This window comes from Bufo bufo, chromosome 11 (assembly GCF_905171765.1).
Source record: "Bufo bufo chromosome 11, aBufBuf1.1, whole genome shotgun sequence".
Classification (NCBI taxonomy): domain Eukaryota; kingdom Metazoa; phylum Chordata; class Amphibia; order Anura; family Bufonidae; genus Bufo; species Bufo bufo.
The window spans coordinates 89,249,651-89,273,482 of NC_053399.1; the positions used below are offsets into that span (position 1 = coordinate 89,249,651).

Sequence of the window (23,832 nt, forward strand, 5' to 3'; positions counted from 1 at the left end):
TAAATCAATGTCTGCAATTTTTCAGAACCGAATGCTGCAGCTCTTCCTATCTGGTAAAGTGATGGCATATCGTTAGGCTGTGTGCCATGACTTGTGGAGGGGGGTCTGACCTCTGGGCCCCTCACTCATCCCCAGAATGAAGGAGCTGCCATGATTTAGCACACTGCATTTCTATGGGAGGTCAGGAGTAGCTGAGCAGGCGTGCTCTGCCCTTTTCAAAATCCTATAGAAATAGAAGGAGAGAGCAAGATGTAAGCTCCGCCACTGCTCCGTTCACTTCTGTGGGACTGCCAGAGCTAGCCAAGTCAGCACTCGGCAGTCCCATACAAGTGAATGGAAGTTGGCAGCTCTCCGCTCATTTCAGGGGTCCTGCTCTGGAGACAGGTGTGGGTCCCATCTCTGACATCGGTGGCCTAGGGTTAGGATAGAAGACAACCCCTTTAAGTCATAACTGCAGCCCAGCGGTTGATGGTAAGCTAGAACAACTTCATAGATTTCTTTTGTAAACAAATATTTATTACATTGCAATTTATTAGTTCGCTAGGAAGATGGCGACCGCCGCGATGAGGAGACAGGCCATTGATAGGTGATAAAAGATAATGGAATCGGGATCTACCTCAAGGTTTAAAAATGACACATATCGGCATGAACAGGGTGGAAATGGATTGAAACGAGGTAACATTTGGTTCAGATTGGCAACAAGTCCGAACTGCTACAATAAATATGTCTGCTAAACCTTCTGAGATACTCCAGAGGCCAAGGCCAGGAATTACAGCCTGAGCTTAGGGATCACGCCACATGGAGCATGTGCAGCATTAACATGGATTGTCCTCATAGTAAAATGGCGCTTAGGGTCTTCAGGTAAATATTAAGGCCCCCCCCTTAAAAAAAATAATAATAATACACTTAACAGTCAGTGGTTCAACCCATGGAGCTGGGCCTACGTTGCAGCACGATGAACACCTTCACCGCCCTTATCCAGGTCATACGACTCATTCTCCAGTCCAAATGCAAAAACAGACGAGAAGAAAGTCCTCTCTGGAATGTACATCGGCGTCTACAACCAGTCCAGCGAGCAGCGGGCACTTACAGGTGCATGGAGAAGAAGGTTCATCTACTTGCGGGGAGCAGTGTACAGAGGGTTCGAGTTTATTTTATTAAAGTAAAAAAATTAAAATAAAAAAAAAATAAAAAAAATGAATTGTCCAGTGGAGAAGCTCCACTGCTCACCTTCCATGGCTTCACGAGGAAGGTGTTGAGATGTTGGCAAGGTAGGTTTCAGTAGTGTAAGAGAGCCAGTATGACTTCCTCAGGAATGTCAGGGGTAGAAGCCGCAGGTCTATTCCGGGGTTAATCCGCTTTGTGGTGGTTGTTGTTGTTCAGCACCGAGTGACCGTTGGACACGGCCCCGTTCTTGGCCGGTTCCTCGTCGTCTTCGTCTGGAATGTCAGTTTCATCTTTGTCGCTTCTTTCATCTTGTTCCAGCTGGAGGAGTTAGTAGAAACCATAAGAGATATCACTGACACCCCTGCAGCCATGATGTCCCTCTGTCTATAGAGCAAGGAGGAGCAGCAACAAATATAGGCTTGCTGCTTCCATGTCCTTAAAGGGATGTCTGGCTTCAAGAGAAAACAGCCCGCAATAATACATGGCAGACTCTCGCCACCGCTCTGGATTGGCTGCAGCAGTGAAGTCACTTTGATAACACGTGACTGCTGCAGCCAATCGCTGGCCTCAGTGGCGCACCATCATGATGCCATCGGTGCAGGATCCGTTTTTTATCGCAGGCTGATCCCAAGGGCTGTCATATTTTCTCTTGAAGTTGGACAACCCCTTTAGAGTGAGGTTTATGTGACTTGACATGGCTGCTTGCTTCAACAAACAGCATCTCTTATCGACAAGCTGGGTGAGTAAAGAAAAGTGGTGATGTTTCAGAAAGAAGGCAGCCATGTTTTCCTAAAACCTTCTTTAAAGGGGTATTCCCATCTTAGACAATGGGGGCATATCGCTAGGATATGCCCCCATTTTCTGATAGGTGCGGGTGCCACCGCTGGGACCCGCACCTATATCGAGAACGGAGCGGGGAGCGCTGTGGCTGGAGGACCCCAGATTTCCCGTGGTCCGTCCACCACCAAGCGCTAATCCCCGCCTCTCCCATAGAAGTGAATGGGAGTGTGCCGCGCATGTGCAGCCCATGCTCCCATTCATTTCTATGGGGCAGACGGCAATAGCCGAGCCAGCGCTTGGCTATTTTCGGTGGCCCCCATAGAAATGAATGGAGAGCGGCTGCGCATGCGCAGTGCACTCTCCTTTACTTTCGGGGCTCCGTTCTCGATATAGGTGCGGGTCCCAGCGGTGGGACCCGCACCTATAAGACAATGGGGGCATATCCCAGCGATATGCCCCCATTGTCTTAGATGAGAAAACCCCTTTAAGACTTCTCTGTACAACACTCATGTCAGTCACAATTAAAGGGGCTTTCAAAGGTCCGGCAAGTATCACGTATGTATCCTAATCTAATTACTAGGCCACATCCACTATACTTGCTGGGCATTCGATAGTTGTCTTGGCAGCAGCAATGTCTCTCTATGCCCGATGCCAGATCCAGTGGCTGGACAACCCCTTTAACACATGAGCAAGCCTGAGCCCAAATCGGGCTGATAAGTGTTATTAAGTAAGTCAGGTTCACATGCGGCAGGTTCTTAGCAATTTCTGCAAATTAAAAATGCATCAGAATAGGGATGTTTCTGCATGGATGTCTGGAGGCCCCACTCATGGGTCGCAGGAATGACTGCCACAAACCTACCGTGTGTGAATGCACCCTAATAGGGGGTTAAATAAGGGGTTCTTGGAAGAGAGATAGGAGGCAGCTGCACTCTGATATGTGCCTTCAAGTATTAAGCTTCCACTCCATACATTGAAACAGTAACTGCCCTTTTTTTGAAACTTTTGGTATGTCCTAGCAACAGTTTTGATTGGTGGGAGTCTGAGTGCCTAGACCCCTGGCGATCGCTAGAAGGAGTACAGAGAAGTGCCCGGTAGAGAAGACGGCCCTAATAGAACGTCAAGTAGTCATCTCCTCGCTGCTCAGCACAAGAGTAAAGCAGCGCTCGCTTGGGAGCTTCTCTCCTCGTTCTTGAGATTGTTGGCGATCTCAGCACTCGGACCAACACTGAATAAAACATTGGATTAATAATAATTTAATGTGAGTCTTACCTTGCCTGTAAGAAATTTGTGGGCCATGCCAAGGATGAGGTAAGCCCAGAATACGTGCAGACTCTGCAGTACCCACAGCATGACATTGAAGAAGTAATAGCCAAAGAAAGGCTGGTAAATCTCCAGAGGGTAAACCCAGGTGCAATGTAAGATCCTGCAGGAGAGGAGAAAAAAACGGATGTAACAGACGGGCAATGTCCTCCATGATAAATAAGGTGGAGCCGCAAGTGGTCAGGACCTGTCGATAAGACCAGCTTAAAGAGGCATTGTAGGATGTATTAAATACTAGTGGTCTGTCCTCAGGATAAACCATCAGTTTCAGGCCTCTTTCACACGACCGTATGGCTTTTTTAGTGTTTTGCGGGCCGTTTCTTCCCCGGATGCGTTTTTCGTTTCCGTATGGCATAGAAAAATTTACATAGAAAAAAATTGGGCTGGGCATAACATTTTCAATAGATGGTTCCGCAAAAACGGAACGGATACATTTCCGTATGTGTTCCTTTTTTTTTTTTTGCGGACCCATTGACTTGAATGGAGCCACGGAACGGAAAAACGGAAAAGGAATGCATACAGAACACATTCAGTTTCTTTTTTGCTGAACCATTGAAATGAATGGTTCCATATACGGAATGAAAAAAAAATAAAAATGGTTGTGTGAAACAGGCCTCAGTGGAAGTCAACAACCCGACCACTGGTAACCACACTGCTGCTCCCATTGAAGTGAACAGGCGTAGCGCTGCAGTTACCAGCTCTATTCACAGCGCAATACACAGGCTACGCTGAAACAGCTTCTCTGTGGGGTTGAGGGGTGTCGGACCCCCACTGACCTGATATTGATAACATCCTGGAATACCTCTTTAAAGTAAATTAAGCATACCACAGTGTAGGGAAGTTGCCCTGAACTTTCTTGTGAAAATCCCATCCTTCCACCCCAAGAAAAGCTTTATTTTTCTGCAATAAGGTTTTCGGTGCACTCCTGGAGGGGACGCTCAGTTTAGTGCACCATTGCGCCACTGCTATGCCGGCCAGCGTCTTCCCAGGCTTGCTTGACAGTCCCTGCGATTACAGGGGAAGCCAGATGCACCGAGTAGAGCAACTCCGCCCACTGTGCACCAAATACCTTATTTGCATAAAAATACGGTAAGCATTTCTCAGAATCAGAGGACTGGATTGCTAGAAGAAAAGTAAGGTTACATTTCGGGGCACCTCCATGACAGCATGCCGATCCTGAAACTGGTTTTGGAGGGGACAGCACAGTTCAAGAAACTAAGGTTGCCTTAAAGTGGCGGGGGGGTTGTGCAAGAATGAGAAACGGGGTTGGCAAAGCCAGCCAATCTGCAGGACCCGCAAAGGGAACCTTACTTACCAGCTCCCCGCTCCTTCTCCTGTAGGCCTGCAAAGCTCCTCTAGGCTCCAGCGTTGTTAAAACGGATGTTCACATTGTCTGCGATTGGCTGCAGCAGAGACTGCCCTTGCAACCATTTGTCATGACGCAATGTGAGCCTTACACCGCCTCGGCCAGCTACGATGATGTCAAACCGGATCTTGACATCGCGGGAACCCAGAGGAGTCTCGCAGGTCTCCAAGAGAAGGAGCTTCCCTTTTCAGGTGCAGCAGAACCCACCCTCAATTCTTGCACAACCCCTTTAATGCCTTATTCACACATAACTGCAGGTCTTCCCTTTACATTCAACCTGTTTTTAGGATCCAATCCTGGTTTTAACTTCAAAATGCTAAAATAAAACACTGACTGAATAAGGCCCAAAAGGAACGTTCGCTGGTTTTACCATATCATGAAGGAAAAAAGTCCTGTGTCCATCAACCTCAGCCGCTACTCACCAGAAGGGAAAGATGATGATCCTTGTGATGATGAAGACCAAGGCGAAGACCACAAACAAGTTGTTGCAGGTCTCCTTCCAGCCGGCGTAGTTGAACATTTTTGCAGACTGTAAAAGGGGAGAAAGAAGAATGGAACTTATTGTTGAGGGTTGTGTTTCACGTGGAGAAACATGGCAGACAATGGGACAGCTGTCCATGGGCAGCTCAGCTCTACCAATGTGAATGGGACTGAGCTGCAGTGGCACGCACAGCCTGTGGCCAGGCGCGATGCTGGTTTTGGAAGAAGGCCATGTTTTTCTAATACTATTGTTATCCATTGACGTCCACTGTATGCATAAAGCTCCCTCTAGTGGTGGCTGCTGTTTTCATAGAAACCAGTGGTTATGCAGGGGATTTGGAGCTGTGTATCAGGAAAAATACAGAATGATAAAAAGGTCGAGCTTCACCTTCACGACGTTACTCTGGATAGGCATCTCAGATGTCCTCTCCGGTTGAAGGACAGGCACGCAACTTAAATATTATAGTGGATGTGTCTTTCCAGTGGAATTAAGCTTTAAACAAAGACACAGAGATCACGTGGAGCTCACCTCCAGGAAGAAGTCAGAGGCGTCATGAATAACCAGCACCAAAGTACCCACACGGATGTAGTTGGCACACCACGAGAAGCTGATCAGTACAAGGGTGGCCACGTGGTGGACGATCTGCTCTTTAAAGTCCTGGATGTGACAAAAGTAAAAATCTTATTGAAATGATCAGGAATACATTTTAGGGACAATAAGCAACACAAAATCCACTTTTATTCACTTCTCTTTTACAAACTTCCAGTAAGTAGCTTATACTCCATTCACATACAAAGCTGAATTCAGAATTCTCCTGCAAGACGGCAAGCCACCATAACTTACTGCTGCCCCCTAGTGGTCAAGTGTTTATACAGAGCCTGTCCGCCTTCATGGTGTCAGCTCAGTGCAGAAAATTTATAGGAGCAGCCACCATAAAAGACATACTACTAGTAGTACCTACCTTCCTCTTGACGTCAAATGCCACTCTGAAGAGTAGGGACCAGTAGAATCCCAGTTCTATCATGTAATACCAGTACTGGGATGGCAGCATAGTCTGGAGAAGAAGAGAGGAGATCAGTATATACCAGACCTTATGTTCTCAGCCTGGGGGTAAATGCTGCATCTCAAGGGGGTGCTCCAACTGTGTTCTCAGCTTATTAGGGTACATACACACATCTCTACAACTGCTATAATACTGCCTCCTATGTACAAGAATATAACTGCTATAATACTGCCCCTATGTACAAGAATATAACTACTATAATACTGCTCCTATGTACAAGAATATAACTACTATAATACTGCTCCTATGTACAAGAATATAACTACTATAATACTGCTCCTATGTACAAGAATATAACTACTATAATACTGATCCTATGTACAAGAATATAACTACTATAATACTGCCTCCTATGTACAAGAATATAACTACTATAATACTGCCTCCTATGTACAAGAATATAACTACTATAATACTGCTCCTATGTACAAGAATATAACTACTATAATACTGCTCCTATGTACAAGAATATAACTACTATAATACTGCTCCTATGTACAAGAATATAACTACTATAATACTGCCTCCTATGTACAAGAATATAACTACTATAATACTGCCTCCTATGTACAAGAATATAACTACTATAATACTGCCTCCTATGTACAAGAATATAACTACTATAATACTGCTCCTATGTACAAGAATATAACTACTATAATACTGCTCCTATGTACAAGAATATAACTACTATAATACTGCTCCTATGTACAAGAATATAACTACTATAATACTGCCTCCTATGTACAAGAATATAACTACTATAATACTGCCTCCTATGTACAAGAATATAACTACTATAATACTGCCTCCTATGTACAAGAATATAACTACTATAATACTGCCTCCTATGTACAAGAATATAACTACTATAATACTGCTCCTATGTACAAGACTATAACTACTATAATACTGCTCCTATGTACAAGAATATAACTACTATAATACTGCCTCCTATGTACAAGAATATAACTACTATAATACTGCTCCTATGTACAAGAATATAACTACTATAATACTGCCTCCTATGTACAAGAATATAACTACTATAATACTGCCTCCTATGTACAATAATATAACTACTATAATACTGCCTCCTATGTGCAAGAATATAACTACTATAATACTGCTCCTGTGTACAAGAATATAACTACTATAATACTGCCTCCTATATACAAGAATATAACTACTATAATACTGCTCCTATGGACAAGAATATAACTACTATAGTACTGCTCCTATGTACAAGAATATAACTACTATAATACTGCCTCCTATATACAAGAATATAACTACTATAATACTGCTCCTATGTACAAGAATATAACTACTATAATACTGCCCCTATGTACAGGAATATAACTACTATAATACTGCTCCTATGTACAATAATATAACTACTATAATACTGCCTCCCATGTACAGGAATATAACTACTATAATACTGCCTCCCATGTACAAGAATATAACTACTATAATACTGCCTCCTATGTACAAGAATATAACTACTATAATACTGCCTCCTATGTACAAGAATATAACTACTATAATACTGCCTCCTATGTACAAGAATATAACTACTATAATACTGCTCCTATGTACAAGAACATAACTACTATAATACTGCCTCCTATGTACAAGAATATAACTACTATAATACTGCTCCTATGTACAAGAATATAACTACTATAATACTGCCTCCTATGTACAAGAATATAACTACTATAATACTGCCTCCTATGTACAACAATATAACTACTATAATACTGCTCCTATGTACAAGAATATAACTACTATAATACTGCTCCTATGTACAAGAATATAACTACTATAATACTGCTCCTATGTACAAGAATATAACTACTATAATACTGCCTCCTATGTACAAGAATATAACTACTATAATACTGCCTCCTATGTACAAGAATATAACTACTATAATACTGCCTCCTATGTACAAGAATATAACTACTATAATACTGCTCCTATGTACAAGAATATAACTACTATAATACTGCCTCCTATGTACAAGAATATAACTACTATAATACTGCCTCCTATGTACAATAATATAACTACTATAATACTGCCTCCCATGTACAGGAATATAACTACTATAATACTGCCTCCCATGTACAAGAATATAACTACTATAATACTGCCTCCTATGTACAAGAATATAACTACTATAATACTGCCTCCTATGTACAACAATATAACTACTATAATACTGCTCCTATGTACAAGAATATAACTACTATAATACTGCTCCTATGTACAAGAATATAACTACTATAATACTGCCTCCTATGTACAAGAATATAACTACTATAATACTGCCTCCTATGTACAACAATATAACTACTATAATACTGCTCCTATGTACAAGAATATAACTACTATAATACTGCTCCTATGTACAAGAATATAACTACTATAATACTGCCTCCTATGTACAAGAATATAACTACTATAATACTGCTCCTATGTACAAGAATATAACTACTATAATACTGCTCCTATGTACAAGAATATAACTACTATAATACTGCCTCCTATGTACAAGAATATAACTACTATAATACTGCCTCCTATGTACAAGAATATAACTACTATAATACTGCTCCTATGTACAAGACTATAACTACTATAATACTGCTCCTATGTACAAGAATATAACTACTATAATACTGCTCCTATGTACAAGAATATAACTACTATAATACTGCCTCCTATGTACAAGAATATAACTACTATAATACTGCCTCCTATGTACAATAATATAACTACTATAATACTGCCTCCTATGTACAAGAATATAACTACTATAATACTGCCTCCTATGTACAACAATATAACTACTATAATACTGCTCCTATGTACAAGAATATAACTACTATAATACTGCCTCCTATGTACAAGAATATAACTACTATACGTTTTATTCAAACGCTAAAAAATCCTTCCATAGGTTGGACTACTTGTTTTTATCCTCCCCCCATATTTCTCAGGTGGTAGACACGAGGATTGGGAACATTACGCTTTCTGATCACGCCCCAGTATTTCTCCGAGTGTCTATGACAGCTCTTCCTAAACGAGAGAGAATATGGCGTCTTAATGACACATTGATCTCCGACCCTACCAATGCAGCTAGAATCTCCCGGATTATGTCTGAATTCTTCTCTCTTAATGCAGTGGGCGACCCTCCTCCCTCCATCTTGTGGGAGACTCATAAGGCAGTGGTTAGAGGAGAATTAATTTCCCTGGGCTCGCATGTTAAAAAGTTGCGCTCCAAGGCTGTAGATTACCTGCTGTCCCGCATAGCGAGTCTTGAACTGACCCATAAGCAAACCCAGGCTCAGGCTGTGGCTGCTGAATTAGCGGAGGCCAGGACGGGACTGAAAAACTTGCTCAACGCCAAATCAGCTAAACTTATATTCCGCTCCAGGTTTAAAGCTTATGCTCATGGGAACAAAGGGAATAAACTGATGTCTGCCATGGCTAAGCAACGCCACGCGGATTCATTTATCCCTGCTATTCTAGATGCGAAAGGCAATAAGCACAAGTCGACTCACGATATAGCGAAAGCGTTTAGTGCTTTTTATGCGGATCTATATAACCTCCCCACTCCAGACCGTCCTGGTTCAGCCTCTATTGAGCAAGCCACAGATGAGTTCCTGTCCACTCTGAAGCTGCCCTCTGTTAGTCCCCTACAAGCTTCCCAACTAGTCGCCCCTGTATCAAGAGAGGAAATTGGCAAGGTCCTTTCCTCCATTCCTTCAGGTAAAAGTCCAGGCCCGGATGGACTCCCTATATCGTATTACAAGACCTTCAAAGACGTTTTGACTCCTCATTTTCAGGCACTCTGTAATTTCCTCCTGTCTGGAGGTTCTCTACCCCCCCAAACGTTAGAGGCCCACATAACTATAATCCATAAAGAAAACAAAGACCCCCTCCACTGTGGCAGTTATCGCCCGATTTCACTGCTGAATGCGGATGTCAAGTGGTGGGCCAAGATTCTGGCGCAGCGAATACAGCTGATCCTGCCGGATCTTATTGATAGCGAGCAAGTGGGGTTTGTGCGTGGCAGACAGGGCTGTGAAAACACGATACGTTTGCTCCATCTTATGGATTGGGCTAGAAGCTCCTCTGCGCCTCTGGCTTTGCTGAGCACGGACGCGGAGAAGGCCTCCGACAGGGTCGGTTGGCATTATATGTCGCGGGCCCTGTCGAGGTTTGGTTTCCCAGACTCGTTTATATCTGCGATCTTCACTCTGTACTCAGCCCCGTCTGCCAAACTCAAAATAAATGGTACGCTTTCTCTCTCCTTTTCCATATCCAATGGGACGAGGCAGGGATGTCCTCTCTCCCCATCTCTGTTTGTCATAGTGATGGAGACTTTGCTGTGTAAGATCCGGCAGGATCCTGCGGTTAGGGGCTTGACCATTGATTCTCGGACCCACTTGACAGCCGCATTTGCAGATGACCTACTTATCATGACCTCCAATCCCGAAACATCCTTCCCTAGGCTTTTGTCTCTTTTTGAGGAGTTTGGCTATGTGTCAAACTTTAAAATTAACTATAGCAAGTCAATGGCCCTAAACGTTACTTGTCCAGAATCGGTTAAAGAGGCCCTTCAGAATACTACCCCCTTTCACTGGGCTACAAAAGACATAGTATTTTTGGGAGTGCACGTCCCGGCTCAGGCGAAGGACTTATTTGCTCTGAATTATGCCCCCTTATTGTCCTCAGTTAGGAAGCAGCTGCACTCTATTAGACTGCCGTTTATTTCCTGGTGTGGCAAGAGGAACTACCTCAAGACCTTTATAGCTCCTAAATTTTTGTACCTTCTGCAGGTGTTGCCTATCTGGCTGCCGCACTCATTTTTTGTAGACATCCGCAGAGTTTTTTCCCTCTTTTTGTGGGGAAGTAAACCCTCCAGAATTGCTTATTCGGTGCTGACCAGAGAGAGGAGGTTTGGCGGCTTTGGTCTGCCCGACATACGTTCCTACTATGTGGCCTTTCAACTATTTAGAGGTCTATCCCTCCTCAATAGCACTTATAGTGCTCCATATGTGTGTCTTGAGCGCTCTCTGCTCTCCACTAGAATGAAGCGGATTCTCTGGGGGTTGTCCCCTTGTTCTCCGGGTGGTTCCTCTTTGCCACTCCTATGGAAGGGTATGTTTGTTGAGTGGGCCAAGCAGTTTAAGGATAGAACAATTGAGTTTCCCATACCGGGTACTCCGCTTTCCTCTTTACAGTTTTATGTCCATCCGGAAGCCGAGAAGCCCTCAGGTATCTGGCCTCTTTTGGCCGAGATCCCTTTAAGTGAGATTAGGTCCCCGGATGGGTCCCTGGATTGGTCCACGGTCTTGAATGACCCTAAAGTCAAAAAAGCTTCCTTCCTACAGAGTTTTGCCCTGCAGAAGGAGATTAAGATGATTAAGCTACCACCCCCCACCACCTCTGGAACCCCCTCTTGGCTGTCTAAGAGACTATCAGATGCCCGTAGGATCCCTAAACCGCTGTCTACCATATATAAGGAGTTACTCTCAGCCTCCCCTCCTGAGCTACATTTCCTTTCTTCATGGGAAAGGGAATTGTCCATCCACCTTACAGACCCGGAAAGGGCTTTTGTCCTTACACACTCTCACGGCTTTAGCCGCTGTATTAAGGTACAAGAAAACTCGTATAAGCTGCTTACGAGATGGTACAAGTCCCCGGAGTTCTTGCATAGGCTTAATGCAGATTTCCCAAGTGAGTGCTGGAGGTGTAGAAAAGACGTAGGCTCTCTGTCACACATTTGGTGGCACTGTGAAAAGATTAAAGCGTTCTGGACCAGTATAGAAGCTCTGATAAATGAGGTGTGTGCTAAGCAGGTTAAGCTGGATCCTAAACTGATTCTGCTTTGGTGCCCTAATGACTCGCTTTCCCCCTGTAGATCTGATCTTCCTACTATGCTCATCACGACGGCGAGACTGCTCATCCCGCTGCTTTGGAAGGATACTGAACCTCCCACTGTTTCGATGTGGAGGGATAAGGTGGATCAGATCTACAGGTTTGAAGAGCTGGCCCACTGGGAATCTTGCACGCGTTCCCGCTTTCTGAAAATCTGGTCGCCCTGGAAGACATATAGGAAGTTCCCCTGATGGAGTTGGGGAAAACTCCCCTACCCCCCCCCCCCCTTTCCTTTCCCTTCCTGTCCCTCTCTTTTCCTCTTATTTGTGTTATATTTGATTTTTATTGTCTGTCACATTTGATGTATCATTTTGTACAACATGTGTTGCACTGACATGCATTTGTGGTCACTTCCATGACCGATTTGTGACTTTGCCTTACAAGTGATGCTACGATGGTTTGTGATCGATTGATATGCCTTACTTACTTTGAATAAAAATAAATTTGGTTAAGAATATAACTACTATAATACTGCCTCCTATGTACAGGAATATAACTACTATAATACTGCCTCCTATGTACAAGAATATATCTACTATAATACTGCCTCCTATGTACAAGAATATAACTACTATAATACTGCTCCTATGTACAAGAATATAACTACTATAATACTGCTCCTATGTACAAGAATATAACTACTATAATACTGCCCCTATGTACAAGAATATAACTACTATAATACTGCCCCCTATGTACAAGAATATAACTACTATAATACTGCCTCCTATGTACAAGAATATAACTACTATAATACTGCTCCTATGTACAAGAATATAACTACTATAATACTGCTCCTATGTACAAGAATATAACTACTATAATACTGCTCCTATGTACAAGAATATAACTACTATAATACTGCCTCCTATGTACAAGAATATAACTACTATAATACTGCCTCCTATGTACAAGAATATAACTACTATAATACTGCCCCCTATGTACAAGAATATAACTACTATAATACTGCTCCTATGTACAAGAATATAACTACTATAATACTGCCTCCTATGTACAAGAATATAACTACTATAATACTGCTCCTATGTACAAGAATATAACTACTATAATACTGCCTCCTATGTACAAGAATATAACTACTATAATACTGCCCCTATGTACAAGAATATAACTACTATAATACTGCCCCTATGTACAAGAATATAACTACTATAACACTGCTCCTATGTACAAGAATATAACTACTATAATACTACCTCCTATGTACAAGAATATAACTACTATAATACTACCTCCTATGTACAAGAATATAACTACTATAATACTGCTCCTATGTACAAGAATATAACTACTATAATACTGTCTCCTATGTACAAGAATATAACTACTATAATACTGCTCCTATGTACAAGAATATAACTACTATAATACTGCTCCTATGTACAAGAATATAACTACTATAATACTGCTTCCTATGTACAAGAATATAACTACTATAATACTGCTCCTACGTACATGAGTATAACTACTATAATACTGCCCCTACGTACAAGAATATAACTACTATAATACTGCTCCTACGTACAAGAATATAACTACTATAATACTGCTCCTACGTACAAGAATATAACTACTATAATACTGCTCCTACGTACAAGAATATAACTACTATAATACTGCTCTTATGTACAAGAATATAACTACTATAATACTGCCTCCTATGTACAAGAATATAACTACTATAATACTGCTCCTATGTACAAGAATATAACTACTATAATACAGCCTCCTGGGAATTACCTGTTTCGGGAAATCTTTCCAAACCTCTCGAAGATCATGAAACCATGGTTTCTGCACAAATGTACAAAAAGTAGAAAATTATTCAATTCATGCCTTATAAAAACTGCAAACCACTTTGCAACAATGAAAGGTGCTCAGAGGTGGCTTATTGTCCCCCCCCCTCCCAATTTGGTAGAACCCGTCATAGCCAAGCTCCACCCACAGAGCTCTGAAAATTGTGGTTGGCAATGAAGCATTATGAGAACAAAGTAAAAAAAACAAAAAGCAATACAAAAAAAAACAACATGCAAATGCTTTACAATTTTCAGCCAGCATCTTACAGGGATGGCATCAATGCCACATTACATGACACCCAGAGTTGTCCTTTAAGAAACCCTTCAAGCAGGGACCCTTACATGCAGGGTTGGACTGGTGGGTGGTGAGAACACGGGGTTAATGCCCAAAGAAATAGCACAGACCACAAAGACATGGAAAGATGGTATAAGGACTACTCACGTCTATGAGGATCGCAATGCCAGCAATGAAAGCAAGAAGATAATAGGTGAATCTCCAGCTGTGAAAAGAAGGCAGACATCCGATTGGCTGAGGGGCGGAACACACAAAACACAGACAACAGGGGGGGGGGGGGGGGGGGCCACAGCGCCATGTAAAGGGCCTAGACTCCTCATCAGGACTGACATCATTTGGAACTCTCCCCCACTTCTCTGAGGTGACCAATCAGACCACTGCTATAATCTGATTGGTTGTTGTGGGAATTACAGATCACCATTTAGAATTAAAGGGGTTCTCCGGGAAGTAAGAAAATAAAAATACTTAAATAATACTTCTTTATAAATATATTCCCAAATACCTTACATTAGTTATAATGGTTCATTTTGTCTAAGGAGCAATTAGGGGGGAAAAAAATGGCCGCCGTCCTATTAGTGCACACAAAACCTGTCCTAAATCACACAGGAGGACAAGTTACTTCACAACACTGAGCTAAAGAGCCGCCTCATCCTCTCCTACTTGTCAGGGATTATGATCCTGAATACAGGTGATGAAATCTTTAGCTGAATCTCTGTAGAAATGAAGATGATGAGTAGATGTGGCTAATAAGCAGCAGCTCTTGTAGTCAGTCTCCATTACCACAGTCTGTCCGTCCTCTGTACTTCATGTCTCCTCATGAGCTCCATTCCCACAAAGATTCAGCTAAATATCATATTAAACTGTAGTCAGGATCATAATCCCTAAAAAGTCAGAGCAGAGAGGAGGATGAGGTGACTCTTTAGCTCAGTGTTGTGAAGTAACTTGTCCTCCTGTGTGATTAGGACAGGTTCTGTGTATACTGATAGGACGGTGGCCATTTTTTTTCTCCTAATGATTGCTCCCCAGACCAAACAAGCCATTATAACTAATGAAAGGTATTTGGGAATATATTTATAATAAAGTAATATTTGCGTATTTTCATTTTCCTAATTCCCAGAGAACCCCTTTAATGATCACCGTTTAGTGCGATCACTCCTCATACCTGGCTTCACGGAACTTCTTCTGTAAACTTGGCCGGTCCTGGTTTCGCCTCCGGCGGAACCATCTTTCCACCTGCCGCACGGTACATTTACTCGCCCGCGACAAGTTCTCCAGCTCATTCTGTCAGAAAATTCACAGAAATGGAAATTTAGAGCTGCTGCATAAAACCTAAGAGATCGAATATTGACATTCGACCCTGCCCCCCCAATGACATCACCTCTCATCTGTACTCTGCACTGCATTTTTGTCATCAGACCTTTTTCAAAAGCGGATCCCATTGACTACCACTGGTGTGGAGTCCGATTTACAACCACACAGTGGCCCCATTACATGGCCAAATCGTCAGAAAACAAGACTGGAGGTGCTGTCCTGGGCCCAACTGGGCGTACAGTATAACCAGTATGGATTCCTATGGCCCACTTTAGTAACATAAAAGGGTCCTGGTTAAGTTGTGACCCCCTGGTGGCCGCCTGCTTCACACCTGACCCCCAGGTGGCCACCTCATACCTGTTTGGGATGTTTAGAGCAGCTTTTATAAAAGGTCTCCAGGACGGAATTTGGCGCGGCTCGCAGCTTCACTTTGTTTTTCACACCCAGTACCTTGGAGAGCGGGGTGGCCACATGACTGCAAGACACATGACGGGGTTATGTAGACAGTAGTCTGGTAGAATTGGCTGGCCCTGACAACCTCATATTTACCTGCTCCGCTCATGCGTACACACAGCAGCCAATCTGAGCAAGCAGTGTAAAGCATGAGTGCAGCAGCCAGATCAAGACCAAAAGTGAACAAAATTGAATTATTTATATACATATTTATTTATATTCTTACAACTCTGCCTAGCATGGTACCTCTAGAATTACTTCTGGAAATATTTAAGGCTACTTTCACACTTGCGTTTGGGCTTCCGCTTGTGAAGACTATCACAAGGGGCCCCAAACTGATCCGTTCATCCCCAATGCATTCTGAATGGATAAGGATCCGTTCAGAATGCATCAGTTTGGCTCCGTTCAGCCTCCATTCCGCTCAGCAGGCGGACACCAAAACGCAGCTTGCAGCGTTTTGGTGTCCGTCTGGCCGTGCGGAGCCAAACGGATCAGTCCTGACTTACAATGCAAGTCAATGGGGACGGATCCGTTTGACGTTGACACAATATGGTGCAATTGCTAACGGATCCGTCCCCCATTGACTTTCAATGTAAAGTCAGGAGTCCCTATTAATATACCATCGGATCGGAGTTTTCTACAATCCGATGGTATATTTTAACTTGAAGCGTCCCCATCACTATGGGAACGCCTCTATGTTAGAATATACCATCGGATTTGAGTTAGATCGTGAAAACTCAGATACGACAGTATATTCTAACACAGAGGCGTTCCCATAGTGATGGGGATGCTTTAAGTTAGAATATACTAAGAACTGTGTACATGACTGCCCCCTGCTGCCTGGCAGCACCCGATCTCTTACAGGGGGCTGTGATCAGCACAATTAACCCCTCAGGTGCCACACCTGAGGGGTTAATTGTGCGTATCATAGCCCCCTGTAAGAGATCAGGTGCTGCCAGGCAGTAGGGGCCAGACCCCCCTCCCTCCCCAGTTTTAAATACATTGGTGGCCAGTGCGGCCCCCCCCCCCCCCCCTCCCTCCCCAGTATTACATTCATTTGCGGCCAGTGCGGCCTCCCCTCTCCCCCCCCCCCCTAATTAAAATGACCCCCCCATCATTGGTGGCAGCAGAGAGTTCCAGTTTAATCACTGGGGCTCCGATCGATTACCATGGCAGCCAAGACGCTACTGCTTATAGCACAGACCTTTCACTTACCAGTAGGAGGAGCGTCCGGCCGGCCACAGACAGCACAGGTAAGTATAATGCTTCTAAAATTGCTAAGTAACCATGGCAGCCTGGGGGGGGTGGTGATTTTAATTAGGAGGAGGGGGGGGGGGGGAGGAAGAGAGAGGGGAACGCCTCTGTGTTAGAATATACTGTCGGATCTGAGTTTTCACGACGTGAAAACTCAGATCTGAAAAAGCTGTTTATGCAGACGGATCCGTTCTGAACGGATGCAAGCGTTTGCATTATAGGTGCAGATCCGTCTGTGCAGACACCAGACGGATCCGCACCGAACGCAAGTGTGAAAGTAGCCTAAACAAATAAACCACTATATCACGCAGCTCCACTTCTAGAAAACCATTAGCCACCAGATGGCGATGCGCTCACATATCACAGCGCCATCTGGAGGTAAATAATGGAAAGCACCAATATACTTACTAGGACTGAGCGAATTGGACTTTGATCTAAATTTCAGGGAAAAGTCGATTCATTGCGAAGCCGAATTTCCTCGTGCTTCGTGGTAGCGAATCAATATTCCCAGAAATGGCGTTAAAAAATAAATAAATCCCTAACATACTCACCTTATCCATTTGAGCACGAAGAGGCCTCCACAGTTTCAGTGCGGGATCTTCAATCAAGATCCCTGAAAGCCCTCATTTTTAATCTCAGATGCTGCGATCAGCAATGAACGGGGCATCTGAGGGGTTCAAAAACAGCGGGCAGCGCATTCATCAAAGAAATGCGCTTTGACGCTACATAAAATCGCCACAAAGCTAATTTCTTTGTGAATTTTCGCCGAATCGGATTTTTGTCAACTTCGTTAGGATCTAATACTTACATTTCAAAGATGTACCGCACTACGAGGAAGAGGAAGGCGAGGGGGATGGAGAAGTACAGGTCTGAGGCTTTGGCGTATACGCGGCCGTCCTTATCGTCCAGGTCAGCCCAGGTCAGGTTCTCTGGAAGCCAGAGCCGGTGCCACCAGAAGCAGTCGTAAGCTGTTTGCAGCATCCTGCGGGGAAGAGACAGAGACGTTATCCAGGGCAGCGAGAAGAGTCATTTGCTTATCCGTCTGGCGGCTCCTCTAAAACCCATTTTTTGATTTGCATATTAAGATCAGATCTGCGGTGAACTATGGTGTCCGCGACCATCATCAGTCAAAATTCAAAGGGGGGGGGTAAATCGGAGTCTCTTAAATATCTCGCCTTTTATCTCCTCAAACAGCGCCACCATTGTCTATGGGCTATGTCAGGTACTGCAGTTTTTTTCATTTTTGGGAGGGTAGCCTCAAATCTTTTTTGGATCTCCCTCCACTTCTTGGGGGGTGGTAGCCTAAAACCCTTGTTTAAGTTCTCTGGTGTTTGTGTATAGAGAAAACATTGTACGGTTGTCCCCCCCCCCCTTTCCCTGCAGGATCGGCTAGTCATGCCTGAATTACAAAGACCATCAATCCTGCAGGCAGCACAGGACCACCCGGGAACCCAGGAGCATCCTGGATTCATCAGCTTTGTGCTCCTGTTCTCCATATTCAAGATCTCTGCTTGAAGTCAACAAAAGGAGAAACATTACTCATTTGCAACCAGAGAACGAAAACACCTACAGCTATATTACTTCTCCCAGCTGAGGGTTTGTTACAATTGCATCCAGTCGACACGTGGATTTCGAATCTGTGGCCACATTGGATTTGACGGGGGATTTCCCATGAAAAATGTGGTGAAATCTGTGCTAAATAGGCCCCAAGTCTCTCCCATCCTGAGCGTTGGATTAGTATAATGTATTGGAGCACAGACGACGTTCATAGAAAATGACAGCTGGCAGCCACTCAAGAGATGCCTGGCATGTATCTGCGACCAAACAGGCCCGCCGCGTCTGCCAGGGCTGGTATCGGGCGCCATGTGCCAGACAGAAGACGTCATCGACATGCGATCTGTACGCCACATCATATCTCTAATGGTATTTGGATCACATGACTAATAGCGCCACTCCTGTCCACAGGATACATCCGGTATTGCAGCTCAGCCCTTTTCAATTGAATGCAATTACCTCGCACAGCCTGTGGACAACAGTGGCGCTGTTTCTAGGGGAAAAAAAACAAAACATGGGGGAAGCTTTCTGGCCATGGAGGCGACGCAGTGTACTATTCAGTTTGGGGGGGATAATGGGTCGCCTTAGAAACCCCCTAATCCCTTGTTTTGTACCTGTACACAATGCTTAAAGCTGCCGTCCCTTTAATGCAAATGGCATGCGACTACAGGACTGTCATGGGTTAAACACGGAGCCAAAAAAACCATGAAGAAATCCTGGCCAGCCCAGGTTAGATTAACCCTTCACACCACCAAGCTCACCTTTAAGAGACGTCTCGTTCTGAGCTCTCCACCGCATCGCGTCATTAGCAAACACGTACGCTGCTACACTGCGCGGCTGCGTATACCGGAACAGGGATAGACCGTTACCTGGCGACCCCCGCCAACTCCAGAAGACGTCTTTTGTGAACCTGACAATCATCTAACATGACTGAGGTTCTTCAGCTCAAGGTGAACAAAGCCACGCTCGCACGCAATGTGAACATGGCTCATGACCAGCGGCCGTGGTTTCCACAGCAAGCAGTGTTATTCCTAGAAACACTTCCCCCTCTGGCGCACTGAAGCTGTATTCCAGCCTGCGTCTCCATAAGGTATGTATAGGGTCAGGACGCAGGTCTGGGCTTATATACTGGATATTGTGGGGTTCTAGTACATAAAAGAAAACCAGCACCTGGCACAGCCTCTCAGTAATTCAATAAAAAAGCGTCTCTAGAGCGCCACCTGCTGTTTGTTATTTCCCTTATTTCTCTGTCCAGCTCCCCGAGGTGGTCGCACGCGCTCAGTTGCATCCTTCCACTGCTATCTGCTGTGACAGTTAGGCCCCTTTCACACTGGCGACTTTTCCGCGCGGATGCGTGAGGTGAACGCATTGCACCTGCACTGAATCCGGACCCATTCGTTTCTATGGGGCTGTGCACACCAGCGGCGATTTTCACGCATCACTTGCGCGTTGCGTGAAAATCGCAGCATACTCCTCTTTGTGCGTTTTTCACGTAACGCAGGCCCCATAGAAATGAATGGGGCTGCGTGAAAATCGCAAGCAAGTGCGGATGCGGTGGGATTTTCACGCACGGTTGCTAGGAGACGATCGGGATGGAGACCCGAACCTTATTATTTTCCCTTATAACATGGTTATAAGGGAAAATAATAGCATTCTGAATACAGAACACATAGTAAAATAGGGCTGGAGGGGTTAAAAAAAAATATAATAAATAATAATATAACTCGCCTTAATCCACTTGTTCGCGCAGCCGGAATCTCTTCTGTCTTCATCTGTAAGCAATAGGACCTTTGATGACGTCACTGCGCTCATCACATGATCCATCACCATGGTGATGGATCATGTGATGGACCATGTGATAAACGCAGTGACGTCATCAAAAGGTCCTATTGCTCACAGAACAAGACAGAAGAGATGCCGGCTGCGCGATCAAGTGGATTAAGGCGAGTTAAATTATTATTTTTTTAACCCCTCCAGCGCTATTGTACTATGCATTCTGTATTCAGAATGCTATTATTTTCCCTTACAACCATGTTATAAGGGGAAATAATACAATCTGCACTACAACTAACCAAAACCTGAACTTCTATAAAGAAGTTCGGGGGTCTGGGTACCACAGTCAGTTTTTTATTACGCGCGTGCAAAACACATTGCAACCGTGCGATAAAAACTGAACATCGGAACGCAATCGCAGTCAAAACTGACTGGAATTGCGTTCCTACTCGCGCGGGTTTGCCGCAATGCACCGGGACGCATCCAGACACGCCTGCGTGAAAGAGGCCTTACAGGGAGAGGGCTGCGGCAGAAAGGACACGCCCGCTGAGCTGCCAGCTTGAAATCGCCACAGCCAAGTGGATGACCTGTGGGCAAATGGACAGATGAAGAGGCTGCAGGTGTTGGGAGTCGGACCCCCAACCGATCGAATACTGAGGAAACCTCCGCAGGATATGTCAGCAATATCCTGAACCCAGAAAACCCATTAAATGACAGTAATAAGCTGTAGTACACACAGGGGAGGAGGCGCCGGAGAAGACGGCACCCCTATATCACCCTCTCAGATTCCACCTGTCCACAGGATAGGGGATAAGTATGAGATCGGTGAGGGTCCTACTGCTGGGACCACCCCAGCAATCACAAGGAAGGGGGCCCTGTACCCCCTAAAATGAGCGGAGTGGCCAGTCACACATGCACGTGGCTCCATTCATTTCTATGGGAGTCCAGGAGATAGCCAAATACAGCAGGTGGGACCAGGGGGGATGGGGGTGGGGACGGGGGTCCTACAACGGAGTCAAAGAGCCGGAATACAAACTATAATAACGTTCTGCTCCTTTCTAATATTTGAAATAGGTAGGAAAATATACGGTAAGTGGTGCTGTTCCGGGAGGCAGCAAGGGGGCGCCAAGGAGCAGAAGTGTTTACAAAGTGTGAAGTGCGATACGTTTTATGGAGTTAAAAGAGGCATATTTGGATCATATCCAAAGTGACAATATTTAAAATTAATAATTAAAGACATACATAAGCGTCATTTATATCACCATTAGGGTCCACTCACACATCCGTATGCGTTTTGCGGATCCACGGACACCGGCAATGTGCATTCTGCATTTTGCGGACCGCACATCGCCGCCACTATAATAGAAAATGCCTAATCTTGTCCGCACTATACAGTTATTGTTATATATGGCATTCCCTTTTCCTATACATACCTCTGCCATACTATATACGGTTTTTAGACCCCCCCCCCCTATATCACCCCATAGAATGTTCTTTGCAAAAATGAAATATTTCTAGATATTTACAACTATCTTAAACGCACATCCCCAAATACAATTTAATTACCCATCACATTTTAGATTTCGTATACCCACTAATTATAAAGTAATATTTTTTTAATTATTCGTTTTACCAACAATTCGGATCTGACACCTGTATTCCGCACTATGCACCGAGCATGTACTTCTATGGGTGGACCTTGGTCTCACCATGTATGATCCCTCTCCACCTTCTCCGTCCCCTATCTAGGATATACAGTACAGACCAAAAGTTTGGACACACCTTCTCATTCAAAGAAAATTGTAAGGCAGCTCTCACCTGCGGTGGTTGAATCACCTGTGGTGCACGGATGCCGCACCTGGATTCGGTGAAAATCCAGAGAACAAAGAAGAAAAATCCGGCTCACTTCAGGTGAAGTGTAATATCTTTGATTCCAGCGAAGTAAAATCCGTAAGTGTACATAAATCTACGCGTTTCAGACCTCTTGGGTATGTGGGTCCTTCCTCATGACAAACATGTGTATGAAATGGGAGCACCTCATTATGTATCCCAAACTAACCCCAGGTTAAGGAGTATCACCTGGGAGGAGGAGACACAAGGGGGTGTTCCCATGCAAATTGACAAAGCTAAAAAAAAAACTTTTAAGCCAAAATCAAAGCAAACGTGAAAAAGAGACTGAGGTATAAATGCTGCCATTGTAACAATAATCATAACAATGGGTAAAAATCAAAATTTTGCTTTGAATTTGGTTTAAAAGTTTTTTTTTTAGCTTTGTCAATTTGCATGGGAACACCCCCTTGTGTCTCCTCCTCCCAGGTGATACTCATTAACCTGGGGTTAGTTTGGGATACATAAGGAGGTGCTCCCATTTCATACACATGTTTGTCATGAGGAAGGACCCACATACCCAAGAGGTCTGAAACGCGTAGATTTATGTACACTTACGGATTTTACTTCGCTGGAATCAAAGATATTACACTTCACCTGAAGTGAGCCGGATTTTTCTTCTTTGTTCTCTGGATTCTCATTCAAAGAGTTTTCTTTATTTTCAGGACTATGAAGGCATCAAAACTATGAATTAACACATGTGGAATTATATACATAACAAACAAGTGTGAAACAACTGAAAATATGTCATATTCTAGGTTCTTCAAAGTAGCCACCTTTTGCTTTGATTACTGCTTTGCACACTCTTGGCATTCTCTTGATGAGCTTTAAGAGGTAGTAGTCCCCTGAAATGGTCTTCCAACAGTCTTGAAGGAGTTCCCAGAGATGCTTAGCACTTGTTGGCCCTTTTGCCTGCGGTCCAGCTCACCCCAAACCATCTCGATTGGGTTCAGGTCCGGTGACTCATCTGGCGCAGCACCCCATCACTCTCCTTCATGGTCAAATAGCCCTTACTTTCAAAGTTTTCCCAATTTTTCGGCTGACTGACTGACCATCATTTCTTAAAGTAATGATGGCCACTCGTTTTTCTTTACTTAGCTTCTTTTTTCTTGCCATAATACAAATTCTAACAGTCTATTCAGTAGGACTATCAGCGGTGTATCCACCTGACTTCTCCTCAACGCAACTGATGGTCCCAACCCCATTTATAAGGCAAGAAATCCCACTTATTAAACCTGACAGGGCACACCTGTGAAGTGAAAACCATTTCAGGGGACTACCTCTTGAAGCTCATCAAGAGAATGCCAAGAGTGTGCAAAGCAGTAATCAAAGCAAAAGGTGGCTACTTTGAAG

At 43.9% G+C, this 23,832-nt stretch overlaps 1 protein-coding gene across 1 annotated transcript in view; it reads right to left on the reverse strand.

The window, feature by feature from the left end:
* Nucleotides 1-496: 496 nt before the first annotated feature.
* The window catches only part of CERS2 (ceramide synthase 2), a 33,906-nt gene continuing 10,570 nt past the window's right edge, over nt 497-23,832 (reverse strand). Inside the window, exons 2-11 of the mRNA XM_040411928.1 lie at nt 18,074-18,247; nt 15,916-16,033; nt 15,410-15,528; nt 14,395-14,452; nt 13,900-13,950; nt 6,076-6,168; nt 5,643-5,771; nt 5,056-5,162; nt 3,217-3,370; nt 497-1,485 (exon numbers count right to left, since the gene is read on the reverse strand). Coding sequence (XP_040267862.1) covers nt 1,351-1,485; nt 3,217-3,370; nt 5,056-5,162; nt 5,643-5,771; nt 6,076-6,168; nt 13,900-13,950; nt 14,395-14,452; nt 15,410-15,528; nt 15,916-16,033; nt 18,074-18,246 — 1,137 coding nt within the window. The 5' untranslated portion in view covers nt 18,247 and the 3' untranslated portion in view covers nt 497-1,350. The remainder of the gene's footprint in view (nt 1,486-3,216; nt 3,371-5,055; nt 5,163-5,642; nt 5,772-6,075; nt 6,169-13,899; nt 13,951-14,394; nt 14,453-15,409; nt 15,529-15,915; nt 16,034-18,073; nt 18,248-23,832) is intronic.